The 18,752-nt window shown below is 46.0% G+C and overlaps 1 protein-coding gene across 1 annotated transcript in view; it reads left to right on the top strand.

The window, feature by feature from the left end:
• Positions 1-18,752, top strand: part of CFAP61 (cilia and flagella associated protein 61) — a 676,218-nt gene that overhangs the window by 44,240 nt on the left and 613,226 nt on the right. The window contains exon 6 of the mRNA XM_030196227.1: positions 13,080-13,206. Within this exon, the coding sequence (XP_030052087.1) occupies positions 13,080-13,206 (127 nt within the window). The remainder of the gene's footprint in view (positions 1-13,079; positions 13,207-18,752) is intronic.

Genomic DNA, 18,752 nt, shown 5'->3' with positions numbered 1-18,752 from the left:
ATCATAGGTGTGCTAGGGTTGCAGTTCTATTTTGACTGGACAGTGTTGATATTCAGTGCTGTTTGGTTAAAGATAACCAGTTAAGCCTGGTCATAAAAATGGCAGTATAGGTAACTGGATAATTTTATCACAGACTGAACTGATGAAGTCTTTGTGTATCTGCCTAAAACAATAAAGATATTCCCTTTGCTGAGTATTGACCCCAAAATCATCATCATCATCATCATCATCATCAGCAGCAGCAGCAGCAATACAAGCTATATAAAAACTTAAACAAGGAAGGAAACTTGTTCAAACAGTCCGGGGACTCCCTATTTCTTTGCCTTCAATAGAAAGCTGGCCTTCTGATTTGAAATAACTTACTATTCTCCGAGATGGGTTGACGTCCACAGCAGCCCCTCCGATCGTAGAGCTTCACTAGCAACAACGTTTGCTAACCCTCGCGTGCGCATGCACACTGCACATGCGCGACTGTCTTCTCGCCCGAACGCGAGTGTGCTCGCCAGTCTTCTTTTTTCCGCAGCTCAAGACGGCTGTTTACGGTTGTTCTGCGCCTCAAGGAGACCCCTTGCGAGTTTTCGCCGCTTTCTTCCATTCGGAAGTGGTTGGAAAGTCTTCCGTTCGTCTTTTCTTCGTCTTGTGTAAAAAAAAAACAAAAAAAACATTTTTCCGCTATTTCTAGTGTTTTTCCCGTTAAGTTTCCTTTCGTTGTCGGAAGCGGCCTTTTCGGCCGCCCGTATGGGTTTTTTCCCTGTTTTTGGTGCTATTTTTTGCCACCATCGCAAATTTTGATTTCGCCGGCGTGATTTTTCCGCCCATGTCATCGAAGCCTGCCAGCGGCTTCAAAAAGTGCACACGGTGCAGCCGGACGATCTCTCTCACTGATAGGCACGTTTCGTGTCTTCAGTGTCTGTGGGCTGGTCATCATCCCCAAGCCTTGCACTCTCTGTTTTCTGCTGAAAAAGAGGACTCACCCGGCGAGATTGGCTCAGTGGAACCTTTTGTTCGGAGCCTCGTCCGGTACTTCAACGTCTGCGGTACCGAGGTCATCGGAGGTATGGATGTCGTCGAAGGGTGCATTGTCTTCAGGAGTGCAGGTGAGGGCTGTCCATTCCGCTGCTGGTACCGGTGAGCCCTCGAGTAGGTCTCTGGACTCCTGCGGTACAGGCCCCCCGGGATCGACCTGTTTCGGACCCGGCCTCGAAGAGGCGTTTGGATTCAACATCCTCCTCTTCGGTACCGGGAGGTGCTGGTGACCTGCTTCCTGCGAAGGCAAAGAAGCATCATCACCGGTGGATTCGGCACCCGCTAAGCGCCGGCGCTGGGAGGACCGCTCACCCTCCATACAAGACGTGTCGATGCGCTCTACTGTGGACAGCCTGTTACCACCTCCGGGACCCGGACAGATTCTGAGCTCATTGCCGATACCGGACCCCTTGCCTTCCTCGACAGCCGCTCTGAACGAGAGCCTCCGGGCCATCCTTTCAGGGATCCTGGAAGAGCTGTTACGCCCTTCCGCTCCGGTACAGGGGGTGCTTGCACCGCCGGTGCCGTTGAGAGAGGCGATGGCTGGCTCCTCACCTGTGGTGAGGTCTCCGGTCCCGGTACCACTTGTAGTGCCTGCATCGGCGGCCTCCCAGGCTGACTCCCCGACGACTTCGATGAAGGGAGCTTCATCGCCGCCGGTGCGGGAGTCTTCCTCTCGGCGTACCCACCGTGGCCATGTTTCCACGGAGTCGAGACGGGCCTGGCTTCGGACTGCAGTTCACGAACTGGTGTCCGATACCGATGGTGAGGCCTCGTGGGAAGCAGAGGAGGACACGAGATATTTCTCTGACGAGGAGTCTTGTGGTCTTCCCTCTGATCCTACTCCCTCTCCTGAAAGGTAAATTTCTCCTCCTGAGAGTCTGTCTTTCGCGGCCTTTGTCCGAGAAATGTCTACGGCCATTCCCTTCCTTGTGGTTACAGAGGATGAGCCATGGGCCGAAATGTTTGAGCTTTTGGACTATCCTTTGCCACCTAAGGAATCGTCCACTGTACCTATGCATCATGTCCTCAAACAGACATTGCTGGCAAACTGGGCAAAGCCGCTAACTAATCCCCACATTCCTAAGAAGATAGAATCCCAGTATCGGATCCATGGGGACCCAGAGTTAATGCGGACTCAGTTGCCTCATGACTCTGGTGTGGTGGATCTGGCCCTGAAGAAAGTCAAGAGTTCTAGGGAGTACGCTTCAGCGCCCCCGGGCCGTGACTCTAGAACCTTGGACTCTTTTGGGCGGAAGGCCTACCATTCTGCAATGCTCATTTCCAAAATCCAGTCATACCAGCTCTACACGAGCATTCATATGCAGAACAATGTGCGGCAGTTGGCGGACTTGGTGGATAAGCTCCCTTCTGAGCAGGCCAAGCCTTTTCAGCAGGTGGTCAGGCAGCTGAAGGCGTGTCGTAAATTCCTGGCCAGGGGTGTGTACGATTCTTTTGATGTCACGTCCAGGGCCGCTGCTCAAGGTGTGGTAATGCGCAGACTCTCGTGGCTGCATGCCTCCGACCTGGAGAATAGGATCCAGCAGCGGATTGCGGATTCTCCTTGCCGGGAGGATAATATTTTTGGGGAAAAGGTCGAACAGGTGGTAGAACAACTCCACCAGCGGGACACCGCTTTCGACAAATTCTCCCACCGGATGCCTTCAGCATCTACCTCATCAGGTAGACGTTTTTATAGGGGAAGGAGGACTGTTCCCTATCCTAATAAGCGTAGGTACAATCCTCCCTCTTGCCTGCCTGCTGCCCAGGCTAAACCCCAGCGTGCTCTTTCCCGTCAACAGCGTGCACCTCAACAGGCCTCAGCAGCTCCCCAGCAAAAGCAAGGGACGGGCTTTTGACTGGCTCTAGAACAGCATAGCCGAAATCAAAGTGTCCGTGCCAGACGATCTGCTGGTTGGGGGGAGGTTAAAATTTTTTCACCAAAGGTGACCTCTCATAACCTCCGACCAGTGTGTTCTCCAAATAGTCCGGCTAGGATACTCCCTCAATTTGATCTCCAGACCTCCAAATTGCCCACCGGGAGCTCAGTCCTTCAGCTTCCGCCACAGGCAGGTACTTGCAGAGGAACTCTCCGTCCTTCTCAGCGCCAATGCGGTTGAGCCCGTGCCACCGGGGCAGGAAGGGTTGGGATTCTATTCCAGGTACTTCCTTGTGGAAAAGAAAACAGGGGGGTGCGTCCCATCCTAGACCTAAGGGCTCTGAACAAATATCTGGTCCGAGAAAAGTTCAGGATGCTTTCCCTGGGCACCCTCCTTCCCATGATTCAGGCAAACGATTGGCTATGCTCTCTGGACTTAAAGGATGCTTACACTCACATCCCGATACTGTCAGCTCACAGACAGTATCTTTGATTCCGTCTGGGAACACGGCACTTTCAGTATTGTGTGCTACCCTTTGGTCTCGCCTCTGCGCCTACAGTGTTTACAAAATGCCTGGCTGTCATAGCGGCGTCTCTACGCAGACTGGGAGTGCACGTGTTCCCTTATCTCGACGATTGGCTGGTGAAGAACACCTCCGAGGCACGAGCTGTACAGTCCATGCAGATGACTATTCGACTCCTGGAGCTACTAGGGTTTGTGATAAATTATCCAAAGTCCCACCTTTTTCCAGTCCAGAAACTAGAATTCATAGGGGCTCTGCTGGACTCTCAGATGGCTCGTGCCTACCTTCCAGAAGCGAGGGCCGACACTCTTCTGTCTCTCGTCTCCTGGGTGCGGGCGTCTCAGCAGATTACAGCTCGGCAGATGTTGAGATTGCTCGGCCACATGGCCTTCACAGTGCATGTGACTCCCATGGACCGCCTTCACATGAGATCAGCTCAATGGACCCTAGCTTCTCAGTGGTACCAAGCTGCTGGGGACCTAGAGGACGTAGTCCTGTTGTCCACGAGTTTTCTCCAGTCCCTGCATTGGTGGACAATTCGGTCCAATTTGACTCTGGGACGTCCTTTCCAAATTCCTCAGCCACAAAAGGTGCTGATGACGGATGTGTCTCTCCTGGGGTGGGGAGCTCATGTCAATGGGCTTCACTCCCAAGGGAGTTGGTCCCTTCAGGAAAAAGGTTTGCAGATCAACCTCCTGGAGTTGCGAGCGGTCTGGAACGCTCTTAAAGGCTTTCAGGGATCGGCTGTCCCAACAAATTATCCAAATTCAGACGGACAATCAGGTTGCCATGTATTACATCAACAAGCAGGGGGGCACTGGATCTCGCCCCCTGTGTCAGGAGGCCATCAGAATGTGGTTTTGGGCTCGCCGGAAAGGCATGTTTCTTCAAGCCACGTATCTGTCAGGCGTAAACAACAGTCTGGCCGACAGGTTGAGCAGGATAATGCAACCTCACGAGTGGTCACTCAATTTCAGAGTGGTACGCGAGATCTTCCAAGTGTGGGGCACCCCCTCGGTGGATCTCTTTGCCACTCGAATCAACCACAAGGTCCCTCAGTTCTGTTCCAGACTTCAGGCCCACGGCAGGCTAGCGTCGGATGCCCTTCTCCTGTATTGGGGGGAAGGCCTCCTGTATGCTTATCCTCCCATACCTTTGGTGGGGAAGACTTTGCTGAAACTCAAGCAAGATCGAGGCACCATGATTCTGATTGCTCCCTTTTGGCCGCATCAGATATAGTTTCCTCTTCTTCTGGAGTTGTCCTCCAAAGAACCGTGGAGATTGGAGTGTTTTCGACCCTCATTACTCAGAACTAGGGGGCACTTCTGCATCCCAACCTCCAGTCTCTGGCTCTCATGGCCTGAATGTTGAGGGCGTAGATTTTGCCTCCTTAGGTCTCTCCGAGGGTGTCTCCCGTGTCTTGCTTGCTTCTAGGAAAGATTCCACTAAGAAGAGTTACTTTTTTCTTTGGAGGAGGTTTGCCATCTGGTGTGACAGCCCTAGATCCTCGCTCCTGTCCTACACAGACCCTGCTTGAATACCTTCTGCACTTGTACGAGTCTGGTCTTAAGACCAACTCTGTAAGGGTTCATCTTAGTGCGATTAGTGCATACCATTACCGTGTGGAAGGTAAGCCGATCTCGGGACAGCCTTTAGTTGTTCGCTTCATGAGAGGTTTGCTTTTGTCAAAGCCCCCCCATCAAACCTCCTACAGTGTCATGGGATCTCAATGTTGTTCTCACCCAGCTGATGAAACCTCCTTTTGAGCCACTGGATTCCTGCCATCTGAAGTACTTGACCTGGAAGGTCATTTTCTTGGTGGCAGTTACTTCGACTCGCAGAGTCAGTGAGCTTCAAGCCTTGGTAGCTCATGCTCCTTATACTAAATTTCATCATAACAGAGTAGTCCTCCGCACTCACCCTAAGTTCTAGCTGAAGGTGGTGTCGGAGTTCCATCTGAACCAGTCAATTGTCTTGCCAACATTCTTTCCCCGTCCTCATACCCGCCCTGCTGAACGTCAGCTGCATACATTGGACTGCAAGCGAGCATTGGCCTTCTACCTGGAGCGGACAAAGCCCCACAGACAGTCCGCCCAATTGTTTATTTCTTTTGATCCCAACAGAAGAGGAATGGCTGTCGGGAAACGCACCATTTCCAATTGGCTAGCAGATTGCATTTCCTTCACTTACGCCCAGGCTGGGCTGACTCTTGAGGGTCATGTCACGGCTCATAGTGTTAGAGCCATGGCAGCATCAGTGGATCACTTGAAGTCAGCCACTATTGAAGAGATTTGCAAGGTTGTGACGTGGTCATCCGTCCACACATTCACATTGCATTACTGCCTTCAGCAGGATACCCGACGCGACAGTCGGTTCGGGCAGTCGGTGCTGCAGAATCTGTTTGGGGTTTAGAATCCAACTTCACCCCCATAGGCCCATTTTTATTCTGTTCCAGGCTGCACTCTCAGTTAGTTGAATAAGTTTAGGTCAATCTCAGTTATGTCCTCTCCGTTGCGAGGCCCAATTGACCAATGTTTGTTGTTTTGAGTGAGCCTGGGGGCTAGGGGTACCCCATCAGTGAGAACAAGCAGCCTGCTTGTCCTCGGAGAAAGCGAAAGCTACATACCTGTGTGTATGTATTCCACACAATGGAATACATACACACACATTTGAGGCAGTTATCGGAATTGGTGACTCCCCCTTGATAAAGTTAATACAAAACGGGGACCTGTCGGGATTTGTGAGTGCACCAACCTGCCAAAGCTAAGTGCTGTGCATATTTTGATTATACTGAGTGTTGGATTGATAAATAGTCATAAATCAGTGATAAGAAGAGGTTGGTGGAGGTCGAGTCAATGATTAAGCAATGTACACGAATCAGTCATTCACCTACTGAGTGAAAAAATTGTTTTCGTGTTAAACATATGAGACTCCACTTCACTTTATAGTATTTACTGAGCCTCGATGTAGAGTGCATTTGCATTCATATTTTTTTGTGTATATCTTGTTTGTGATTTTTTACACTCGACAGAGTGTTGGCTCATTTTTGTTTTGGCAGTATTTCTAAGATAAGCAGCATAAAATATACTGTTTTGGGATCTTGCCAGGTACTTGTGACCTGGATTGGCCACTGTTGGAAACAGTATGGCAGTACTTATGTAAAATTATGTTGGATTCCCCAGATTTGCTCCCTCTCTCTGAGCCAATCTTGCCTCCACAACACACTGTCCCAAAATTTGCTACCCAATAGGTCTCATAGCCCTATCTTAGTCTCAGCTCCCATCTTCCTGTCTTCTAGTTTGTTAATGCTCCCTCCCCCTTCCACTGAGTCTTTCTGCTGGTTCCACCTCTGGGACAGTTACTCTTTTCTTTCAGCATCATGTAGCTGTTAGTGAATTTGAGCCACATAGTACTTGAATCCTTCACGGTTTGTATAGTCTCATGAAAATGGAGTTTGGACACTTCAAACACAATTCTATAACAGAGCATCTGGTAGGAACCTGTTTTATAAAGGAAGATAGGCTAACATTCTTTAAAGTAGATGCCTAACAGGTAAATAAGTGCTTAACATATAGATACAAGCACTTACACCAGCCGTAGAGTTGATATAAGCATTAGCACCTAAATACTGGAGATACACATGTAAATTGAAGTAATCTATAATTTATGTGCATAAGTGTGATCCCTATCCATGTATATTCCCCTTGCAGATATGCACTATGGAAATTAAGTGGGTATTTGCAGAATAGCGCTTATAGAAACCTAGAAAAATGTAGGCAGATGAAACCCATATAGCCTATCCAGTATGCCCAACCATGCCATCTATTCTCTCTATCGCTCCCTTAGAGATCCTGTAGAAGCAAAAGGCACTTTATGCAGCACTGTATGCCACCATAACAAAGTTATAGAACTAATACAGGTACAAACTTAGATGGTGAGCCCTCCTAGGACAGAGAAATATCCAGAGTACCTGAATGTAACTCACCTTGAGCTACTACTGAAAAAGGTGTGAGCAAAATCTAAATAAATAAATAATAATAATACATGGCATCTTCCAATGTTTCCAACTTGGTATTAAAAATAGATTTGGATAACTTTATCTCACTGCTGAGGCCTTTTGCTAAGACCTTTGTGTGTACAGTCAGCAAAAACTGTGACATTTATGAGCCCTTGGCCCGGAGGTGGCCGCATGAGAATCACCCAACCACCTCTGGGTAGACAGAGTCCCCTCAGAACTAAGAGTGTTCCCAAGAACTGGACTGGACCACAAGTGGAGATGAACTGAGACAGCTTTATTAGCAGCAAAAAACACAGGGCTAAAAGGGTAGCCAAATGGCACAGGAAGGAAAACAGGCAGCCTAGCTATACAGTCTAACCTAGCTGAAGCAAGGCAAACATAAAATAAGGTAAAGTAGAACAGCCTAGCTGTATAGGGTAATCAAACCGAAGCAGCCTAGTTGTGCCTCTCAACACTAGCTGCAGCAAAGTGTACATAAAGTAGCAAGGCCCGAGCCGACGCTCCCAGAGCTGGTGAAGTAAAGTAGCAAAGCCCGAGCCAATGCTCCCAAGGCAGGCAAGGAAAGTAGCAAAGCCCGAGCCGACGCTCCCAAGGCAGGCAAGGAAAGTAGCAAAGCCCAAGCCGATGCTCCCATGGCAGGCAAGAAAAAGCTGAAGGCAAAGCTTTACTCCTCAGGACTCCCTGGCTTGAAAGCAGACTTCCACTGGAACATAGCATAAGGTGAAAGCTGTAGGCCAAGCTTTACTCCTCAGTACTCCCTGGCTTGGAAGCAGACTTCCACTGGAACACAGCATAAGGAGAAAGCTGTAGCAAAGCTTCAGGCCACAGCCTAGCAAAGAAACAGTAGTAGGAACTAGCAGAGCCCCAGGCAGGCCTGAGCCCCATCGAGGATAATTGCAAGAACACTGAGCACTCTCAGAAGCTAGCTTAAGAAGTGCTCAGTGCTGATGACATCACCAGCTTGGACTCAAACACTCAACAGATACCCCACAGGTCACTGACTGGAACTGCAGGTAATTTTAGTATGTTAAGAAGGGGGAATACAGCACAGACAAGCATGGCACAGACGTCAGCGACGATGACCGTGACAAAAACATTGCATTGCAATAACATCATCAAAAGACTACAGGCCAGCCAAGGACCACTGGAAATTCCCTTGGCGACTGAACCGACATAATGGCTGGAGAAACAGAATACAGCAACATCTTGTTTACTGGGACAAAGCACTCCATACTCAGACTGCCTCTGTTCCATCACGCATGAGATATAACATTTTGATTCTCTAAATCAGTATTAGAAAGTCCCAGACCTGTTGTTCAGACTTCGTGGCACATTTGTACCCCAGGAAAGCACCTTATTTCCTGAAACACTGACTTCATGGTAAAAGTGTCCTACAATGAGGTGCCAGTGAGACAGCATTGCAGTCCGTGAAGTCACAACAATCTGAAACAAACGAGAGTGTTTTAAGGAATATGTGGGGTCTGTGCCAAGCTAAGAGCTACGTCTCCACATCAACACAAGGTAAGGGAGATATGCACCTGGGAGCTTTTTCTGAAGTCCACTGCAGTGCCCCCTAGGGTGTTTGATTGGTGTCCTGGTATATGAGGGGGACAAGTGCAGTATGAATGCTGGCTCCTCCCATGACCAAATGGCTTGAATTTGGTCGTTTCTGAGATGGGCGTCCTTGGTTTCCATTATCGCCGAAAATCGGAGACGACCATCTCTAAGGTCGACTTAAATGTTGAGATTTGGGCGTCCCCGATTGTATTATCGAAATGAAAGATGGACGCCCATCTTGTTTTGATAATACGGGTTTCCCCGCCCCTTCACGGGGATGTCCTGCGAGGACATCCTCAGGAAAACTTGGGCGCCCCATTCGATTATGCCCCTCTTTGTGTTTTTGAATGTTGCAGATAATTTTAGTCCTCCTGAGAAAGCTATATGCGAATTACAGACTGTTTTGAGGACTTCTGAAAACTTTTGAAAATATGTGAAGCACCTTGAGGTACTTTATGGGACTTTTGTCACACCAACCAGTCAGTGAAGTGAGAGTGGATCATCAATATGCTACTTGCATTCCTAATTGACTGAGAGGCCATGAAGTGGTAACTTGTTGGAAAGCAGACCGAGGGGCCATGAATTGGTAACTTGTTGGAAAGCAGACCGATTTTTAGTCTGCTGTGTGAAAGAAGTTTAGTTTGGAATGATTGAGGAATTTACCTATAAGATTTTGCACTGACATAGGACAATGGGTGATAGGGTCCTGTTTTAAGACTGTCTTTATAAAGTTGTGATCTATTGATATATTCTTTATATTGCTAGTTGATTAAAAAAATTATTATGTAGTTAAAACTTTAATGCCAAGAAATGCAGAGTGATGCACTTGGGGTACAGAAATCCAAAGGAGATGTACCAGGTAGGAGAAGAGAGATTGATAAGTACGGTTCAGGAGAGGGACCTTAGGGTGATGGTGTCTGAGGATCTCAAGGTGACAAAACAAAGCAACAAGGCAGTGGCCACGGCCAGAAGGTTGCTAGGCTGCATGGAGAGGGGTATGACCAGTAGAAGAAAGGAAGTTTTGATACCCTTGTACAAGTCATTGGTGAGGCCCCATTTAAAGTATTGTGTTCAGTTTTGCAGGCCATATTTTGCTAAGGACATAAAACCAGTTTAGAGAAAAGAGACAAAAATGGTATGGGGTTTGCATTGCCAGATGTATGAGGAGAGACTTGAGGATTTGAATACATATACCCTGGAGGAAAGGAGAGATAGGGCTGATATGATACAGATGTTCAAATATTTAAAAGTATTAATTTACAAACAAATCTGTTCTAGAGACGGAAAGGTGATAGAACTAGAGGACATGAATTGAGGTTGGGGGGTGGGGACAAGGACTCAGGAATAATATCAGGAAGTACTTTTTCATGGAGAGGGTCGTAGATACCTGGAATGCCCTCCAGTGGGAGATGGTGGAGATGAAAACGGTAACAGAATTTAAAAATGCTTGGGATAAATACAAAAGAATCCTGTATAGAAGACATGGAACCAAACAAGCTTAGCGGTGATTTGATGGCAACACCAGTAATTGGGAAGGAAAGCCAATGCTGGGCAGACTTCTACAGTCTATGCCATGATTGTGGCTGGACAGATTCAGCTTCAGTAACTGGAGAACAAAGCCAGGGCTGGGCAGACTTCTATGGTCTTTGCCCTGACAACAGCAAGGACAAATCAAGATCAAGTATACATGCGTAGTGCCATATCATACCATATACTGAGTTTTTCTTTTTGGGTAGACACTTGGACCATACAGGTCTTTATCTGCTGTCATCTACTATGTTACTGTGTTAAGGAGCTGCACCTAGGTTCAATGGAGGCCACTACTGGCCCTGGGCCTTGCAATGAAGAAAACTGCCCTAGTATCTCTTGGCCAGATTTGTTAGTATCTGATATGCTTTTCAGTGACTGCTGTTGGCTTTGTATTTTCCTAAAATTTTGTTTGGTTTGGTCTATTTTTCTCAATGTGTCAGAGAAGTAAGATAGCAGCTTCAAGTAAAACAGCAATTGCAAATGAAGTTTTAGCAATCTTTTCTGAAAAGGATTTTTTATGCCGTGAAGAGTTTAAACCCGCTAAAGATCCTATAACCTCTTATATATAAGCAAGGGTTTAGGAGCGGGAACTGAGGCTTTTTCCCTTTTCAAGTAGATGAGTGTGGTAGCCGTGTTAGTCCCCTCTTAAGGTTATCAATAGAAATCAAACAAAATAAAACATGGAAAAGAAAATAAGATGATACCTTTTTTATTGGACATAACTTAATACATTTCTTGATTAGCTTTCGAAGGTTGCCCTTCTTCCTCAGATCGGAAATAAGCAAATGTGCTAGCTGACAGTGTATATAAGTGAAAACATTCAAGCATTACTATGACAGTCTGACAGGGTGAATTTTTCAGATTGCACTGATATATTAAGGCATTAAAGTACTATTGCCGATATATTTAGGAAAAGAGTCTAGCTAGCAAACTAGCACTTACATGTGTAGGTGCACACGTACATAAGTGCTAGCATGGCGCCTAAGTTCTATTCTGAAAATACCCACTCTACTTACATAGCACATATTTGCAAGGGGGTGTACACATGAATGGAGCATGGGTGAGACATGAGCAGGGCTTCCACATCCCTGCTGCATTTGGGTACCCACAGTTATATGAGCTCTATGGCTTTTGTAATTGTGGGTGTGTAAATGTTAGGTGCACCAATACTGGCTTATGTTAGTATTCTGTAAAGGAACCTGGGCACCCAGGTTACCCAGATGGAGGTCCTCAGTTGTAGAATTGCTCCTAAGTGGGTAATTGTCGGTACTTAGACATTTAAGTGCTGGATTTTCAAAGCTGGATGTCCTGGAAGAGCCAACTAAAGAAGTAAATGAAAAAAATATATTTTTGGTGAATGTGTGAGCTGATTTTTAAACACCAGAGAGGTAAGCACAATTGTCCATCTTATCACTGGTAAAGACCCAGGCCCAAATGAACGCTTAGTTGACATGCCAATTTCAGAGTGGATGCAAGTGCTGACATCTTGATTTTTAAATGTATGCGTGTATTGCCTTTGCTGTGTCATTCAAACCGTAACTATGGCATACTCGCATCCAAACTGTGCATTCTGCAGTTCTAAATGTGTAAATAATGGCTTTTCTAAAATTGCCATTTACACAGTTAAGGGTCAGTTCTATAAAGTGTACCATAATTTAGGCACCAAAATGCAGCACCCCGAGTGTGAATTCTCTGCAGAATCTGGGCACTCAGATATAGAATACTAGCATAAGTTGGCATTTAAATGCTAACATTTAGGTGCGCCCACTATCAGCATGTCAATAGCAGGCATAAATGCATGTGCCTAAATGTAGCACTTTAGCACATATATGCAAATATTCTATAACCAACACGTGTAAATGTTTGACATACCTCCCCCTGTTCACACCCCCTTGCATTTATATACTATCCAGCCGAAATTCAATGCTATCTATCCAGCTAGGAATGGCTCCTGGCCGGTTAAATAATACTTAACTGGCTAATCACTAATATTCAGCGCAAAATAGCCGGTTATCTCTGCTGAATCTTAGCACATAGTGCATAGGGGCTAATCAGCTATAACATGCGATATAACCGGCTAACTGCAAATATTCAGTACTTCGCTGGCTAAGTTTAGTGGCCAAATCGGACTGTTAAATAGCAGTACTATCTTTAGCCACTACAAATGAGCGGCTAGCGCTGAATATTAAGTAGGCCAGTTAAGTTTAAGCCGGCCCCCAAAAAGTGAATATTCAGTGCCAGTCACTGGGAATGGCCTGGCAGCAGGCATTGAATATCTGGGCTCAGCGCTGACCATGGCACTTAGCTGGTCTGCCTCCCGTGGGCTGAATATCGGCCGGTGTGTGATTTGTATGTTCACATTAAAGAATAGCACTGAGTATGCCCTAGCACTTAAATGGGTGATGCTACATGCGCGCAAGTGTTAGTATTCTATAATCTTAGTATGCAAATGGATTTTACATTTAGGTGCTAGCAATGTAGAATTAGGGGGACAGGACATTTAAATGTGCACAGCCTGCTAACTTGCTATGTTGTATATTCCTAGGATCAGTTTTAGGAGCTGTTTTTAAGCCTATGAGGAATCTTCCAAGTTCACCATTTCAGAATGCCTACTCTCTGTATGTGTGCCATGCATATGAACACTGCCCTCACCTTCATATTCGCAGAGCCAAGTAAGAGACTTAAGCTGCTTCATAGTGCTCAGGTTTTATTGTTCCATTTCAGAATGTTAGTCATATATTTAAGTTGACGCCTTACAGTTTCTTTCTTCTCTCATTTCAGTTTCTTAGTTTGACAGCATCTTCTTACCTGATAATACCAAGATGATTTTTCATCCTCTGAGCTTTGGTAATTGGTTCTACATTCACAGTAGCCAAATAGAATCAAACTGGGTCTTTGAGATCTATTTACTAAACTGTTAACTCTAATGCAGGAGTTAATGCACATTAAGAGCCTGTTTTAGGTATTGCACATCTTTGTGGACATTTCCAAAGTTGTGTGTTAGAATATGTCAACAGTAGTATGAATGTAGTGTGATTTAGGGCAAAAAAAATATAGGTGCTGGGATTTCTCATTAAACAATATGGGTTAGTACAACTTGCATTAAATAGCATTGGAAACATAAAAAAACACCTCTGGGAGATTTACTTGAGATTTTGTGTTAGACTATTCAGGTTAGCACATGTTTTTAAGGTAAAGGATCTCTGAGCCCTGATCCTTACTCCCTGAGTCAACCGCTTCCCAAGGCAGCTCCCTCTTCCTTCCCCTCACCCCATGGCCTGTTCCTTCCAGTGTTGTCCACCTAAGAGCAGAGTACAAGAGTTAGGAGAGATCTTTCTGGTGCTTTATTTAAAATGGTTCAAACTGATATCCTGACGTTCAGTTTTTTTCAGGGAGGGTTCAGAACAGGAAGTTTGTTTTGGGAGATCCTAAGCCCATTCACCCATTAATCTTCAAAAAGGGAGAAGTCAAGATGGGGCCATGTGCTCCTATGAAGGACTTGTTATGAGCATGGGAGTGGGTAATGTTGGTTGTTGTATGTTGGAAGTGCAATGTGAATTCTCTATTTAATTAAAGCAGTGGTAGTGGAATCTAAATCACTCTGAAGTATCTTGCACTGAAAGATCCACAGGTAACAATGATAGCAGGAGATAAATACACAATTGTCACTTAAAAGAAGGAAAAGCCTCAAGGCACTCAAGACCCAAAAGGTCTAATGAGCCAATAGCGATCAAAACTGACCTTAATAGTGGTCAAATTATCTGTTCCTCATCATTGGCAAAAACCTTCTATTTTAAGGACACAATATCAATCGAAGTGTGTTCCTAGGTACCGGCTACACACTTAAATGCCCCTCTTCAGTTCACTTTTACATTCACTTGAAGCCAGAGAGTCATAGAGTCATAAAGTCCAACACTTATTGTACTTAGCTGTGTATGGTTGTCTCAACCGCTCACACTGATCCTTTCATTTAGAACTGCATTATTCCAAATCTCTGCGGTCCAATGCTCCTCCCCGAACTCAACCAACGGTGATCAGCATTTCGCTAAAGCTGACTTTAAACAAAGCTGTTTCAGGGTTCTCTCGATCAATTCAATGTGTCCAAGAAATCCATTAGGTCGTGGGTGTTCCTATTATGCTGACAGTCCAGTTGTAAGTTAGCGTTGCCAAGTATAATCACGCTGTCGTTATGACTGCAGGTGTTAGAGATAAATTCCATGAAACCATCCTATGCATTTGACCAGTTTCCAGGTGGGCAATAGAATAAGATAAAGCAAATATTGCGCTGGTGTGTGTGGTCATTGACTTTGCAAGTCATGATTTCCACATAAGGGGTTATGAGGTCAGATGTGATTTTGAGGTTGAAATAGGATTTGTAGATAATGGCAATACTACCCCCTCTCCTAGTGGTCCAGGTTCTGTGTGAGATTTTGTGTCCTGGTGGGCATATGCTTCTGATAACCTGGTCATTAAAGGATCCTATCCATGTTTCAGTTATGAAACATAGGCCCAGTTGTTCCTCCTCTAGCCAATCTCTGATGGTTTCTGTTGTGTTAACTATGGACCTTGCGTTGATGTATCCAATGGGTATTGGCAGTGTGGAACCGGTATTCAGTTTGACGCATTCTATTTGGACTATCTGATATTTGGTCCCATTATTACCATTGTCTAATGAGCTTTTTCAGTTGGTGGTAGTTGTTCTGTGTCGGGTGTTAGCAAGGAGACCTAGCACTGTTGTTTTTCATGGGCATGTTCTTTGTGTTATAAGAATTGGTATGCTTTGTTCATTGCTGAAGATGTCTGTCTGATGATAGATTAGCCAGGTTGTTATCAGGTAGTAGGTCAGTCATAGTGTGTAATCCATTTCTTTGATTTGGTGGATGGGGTTATGCACTCGAAGGTTTCAGCCTCGCCATGAACTGTGAGCGCCCAGGCCCATTTTCTCCTCTGGTAGTCTGGACTCATCAAGCAGTCTTCCAGCCAGGTGGAATTTTTGCGATGTGGGCGTCTGTGCCGCTCCTCGACGTGTCAGCGGATGGCCTCTCCAGTGGAGGACATGATGCCATGTGGTGTACCTTTCTCCCTCTCGAAGATCCAGGGCCGTTCAGTCACATTGAGACTCAGGCACCATGTCACAGACATTCAGCTTGTAATCATCAAGGAACAAGATTCCTGCTCAGAGGGGCTGGATCAGCAGCTGTGTACAGGTGGCAGATATGCCTCCTGTGACTCCAGGCAGCTCAGAGCCAGGGACAAGGCAGAACCTGCTTGTAGGGAAGTGTCCCCTGCGACCTGGTCCACTCTCCTGAGAGCTCCTCCATCTCGTCTGGTGCCCACGCTGGTGCTCTCTCCCCCAGGGTCATCAAGCACCACGCCATCTCAAGTGGCATTCGTGCCTGCATTCTCTCCCGCCCACTTCGCTGTTCCTTCCCCTTTCGGGCATCTCGCAGTCTTTCCAAGCGGCTCGGTGGTGCACCACTGCTATCTTGACCCGCTGTTTTTTTTCTCTGCTTCCATCTGCTGGTAAGGGGACATAATCCATTTTTCTGGACTGGTCTGATAGGACTCAAGAAAAGGAAGTTAACAGGTAATTCCAGATATCCCCATTCTATAATTTATGCACATATCTGTGATCCACCGCCCATGCTCCATGACCACCAACAAAATATGGGCCATCAAATTGTGGCATGTACTTTTCTGCTAGCTGGTTTTCTATAAGAGGTCATTTGTGCTCAGAAGTCACCACTTACCTCCAAAAGTGGAGGAGTAGTCTAGTGGTTACGTTTTGGGCTGCAAACCAGAGAAACCTGATTTAAATCCTGCTGCTGTTCCATGTGACCTTGTGCAAGTCACATAACCCTCTGCTGCCTTGGGTACAAACTTACCCCCCTGTTTACTAAGCCATGCTAGTGGCTGCTGTGCTGCAGTGCTGACACAGCCCATTCAAAGTGAAGGCCATTTTCCATAGAACTAGAGATCAGAACTGAGATGTGCAGGATGGGACGTGCTCAATTCCAGTGACATTTTAGAAAATTCTCTGCTGATGTAGAATCTTTTCTAAAATATTTGCAGAAAGCCATTATGTCATTTGAGCAATTGCAGGATATCATGGCATCCTAGGGAAGGTTAAATTCTAATACCTTCAACTGCGGCTTTTTCTGAAGCAGAAGGTGTTGAAAGAGCTCCTGCTTGAGGACTTGGAATTGGAGGTTTTCACTCATAAGGAATATATAAAAGGATTTATCTCTAGCCTACAAATTCCTTCTTCAAAAAGATTAAATCCTGGTTTTGGCAGATACGGAGCAAGATTTAGGAATAATGCTAGACCTAGTGAGAAAGAAAGCGATAGTGGAGGGCCTATTTACTGGGGAGCTCTCCTATTCGATGGTTGAAAATGGGTATAAGACTCTTTATTGGTGGTACTAAAGCCCTATAGCTCTTGAAAAATTTTATCCTGGAATTAGGGTTGACTGTTTTAGAATGTGTGGTGAGGGGGTAATTATATGCACATTTGGTGGGACTGTCCTAAAGTATGCCCTTTGTGGGAGGAAATTCAGCTCTTTTTGGGGGGAGGAATTTAGGGAACTTATCTTTGTCTACAACTGTTGAGATGGCCCAGAGGAGATCTAAGTGCTCAACAATTCTCGGTGTTCCATAGCATGATTATAGAAGCTCGGGTAACTGCAGCTAAAGAATGGAAATATAGGGCTCCTTTTACCAAGCTGCAGTGAAAGGGAGACTGCGCTGGTGTCGGTGTGTGTTTTTGATGCACCCCAAGGCCCCCTTTTACCGCATGGCCATTTCAGGGGGGGGGACCCTTACTGCCACCCATTGAGGTAGCGGTAAGGGCTCCCACACTAACCCAGCAGTAACCGGGCACTGCCCTATTACTGCCAGGTACACACTGGCGCTACAAAAATAAAAATATTTTTGTAGCGACGGATGTGATGGCGCGCTGGGGGTGGGAACTACCACCGGGCTGCTGCGGCCCGGCGGTACTTCCTTTTTAGCAAGTGGTAAGCCCACATTGGGCTTACCGCTGCCTTGTAAAAGGGTCCCATAGTGAGAGACCCAATTTTTAAAGTGTCCAAACAGACTTTGGATAATATATGGCTGATGTCTAAGCTAACTGCCAAGCTATACAGTTGTTAGTGGTGGTTTGAAGAAGGGTTCAGGGTGAGAACCCTATTGGGTTTAAATAGTTTTTATTGATGATAACAGTTCATAAGAACATCACTTATGCCATCACATATTTTCACATAAACCAGCCTCCAACCCCGCCCCATTTCTCAGCCCCCCCCCCCCCCCATCCCTCCTCCCACCCTCTACAGTATCAGAGGAAAAAAAAACCTACTTTCAAAGAGAATTAACTACAAAGCTACGTGCCTTCGGGGATAAGGTTTGTATATATGGTTCCCATATGCCAAGGAAATGTTTCCGTCTACTAGGGGAAGACCCCACCCCCTGACGTTCCATCAATAGAAGATCATGGAGTCTATTTCACCAATGCCAGTAATCCGGTGGAGATGTGCTCATCCATGTGCTCATAATAAGTTTTTTGCCCAGTATGCAGGCCTTGCAAATTAATTGCTGCATTCCCCTGTTTTGCAAGGCAAAGAGTTCATATTTATCTAGCAAACCCCCCAGGGGAGTAAATGGTATCTGGGACTGCACCAAAGTTTCTAAATAACTAAATAGCGCCTTCCAAAAAACTTCTATCACTGGGCATTCCCAGAGAGAGTGAAAGAATGAACCCGTCTTCTGTTTACATTTTGAGCAGAGAGGCTCCGAGACCCCCCCCCCCCGCCCTTTTTAAAGACTTGAGCCTTGGTCATATATGCTCTATGCAAGATTCTGTACTGACACTCCTGCAGACTAGCATTTGCAGACAATGTTGGTATACGAGATGATAGCTTATTAAAGTCTAAAGCAAGGTTCGGACTGCTCAAATCTTGTGCCCAGTGTAATCTAATGCTATCTTTGTCTTTACAAGGGGCTATTGCCATTAACGCCTTATATAAGCCCGAAATCGAGAGCTGGTCATCTGGCACTGAACTAAAAAAATCTCTAATCCGCCTACTGTATCCGCTTTCCAATGCTTCTTTCTGCAATGTATGAACATAATGCACCAATTGGTGATATGCAAATAAATGATTGAAATCAGTACCTACCCCTAGTGCTCCCAGACCCAACAGCGAGCCCCCCGCATCTAAAACAT

The sequence above is a fragment of the Microcaecilia unicolor genome, chromosome 3, assembly GCF_901765095.1.
Source record: "Microcaecilia unicolor chromosome 3, aMicUni1.1, whole genome shotgun sequence".
NCBI classification, from domain to species: domain Eukaryota; kingdom Metazoa; phylum Chordata; class Amphibia; order Gymnophiona; family Siphonopidae; genus Microcaecilia; species Microcaecilia unicolor.
The sequence above is the reverse complement of the archived record's forward strand: the minus strand, read 5'-3'. Positions and strand labels throughout refer to the sequence as shown.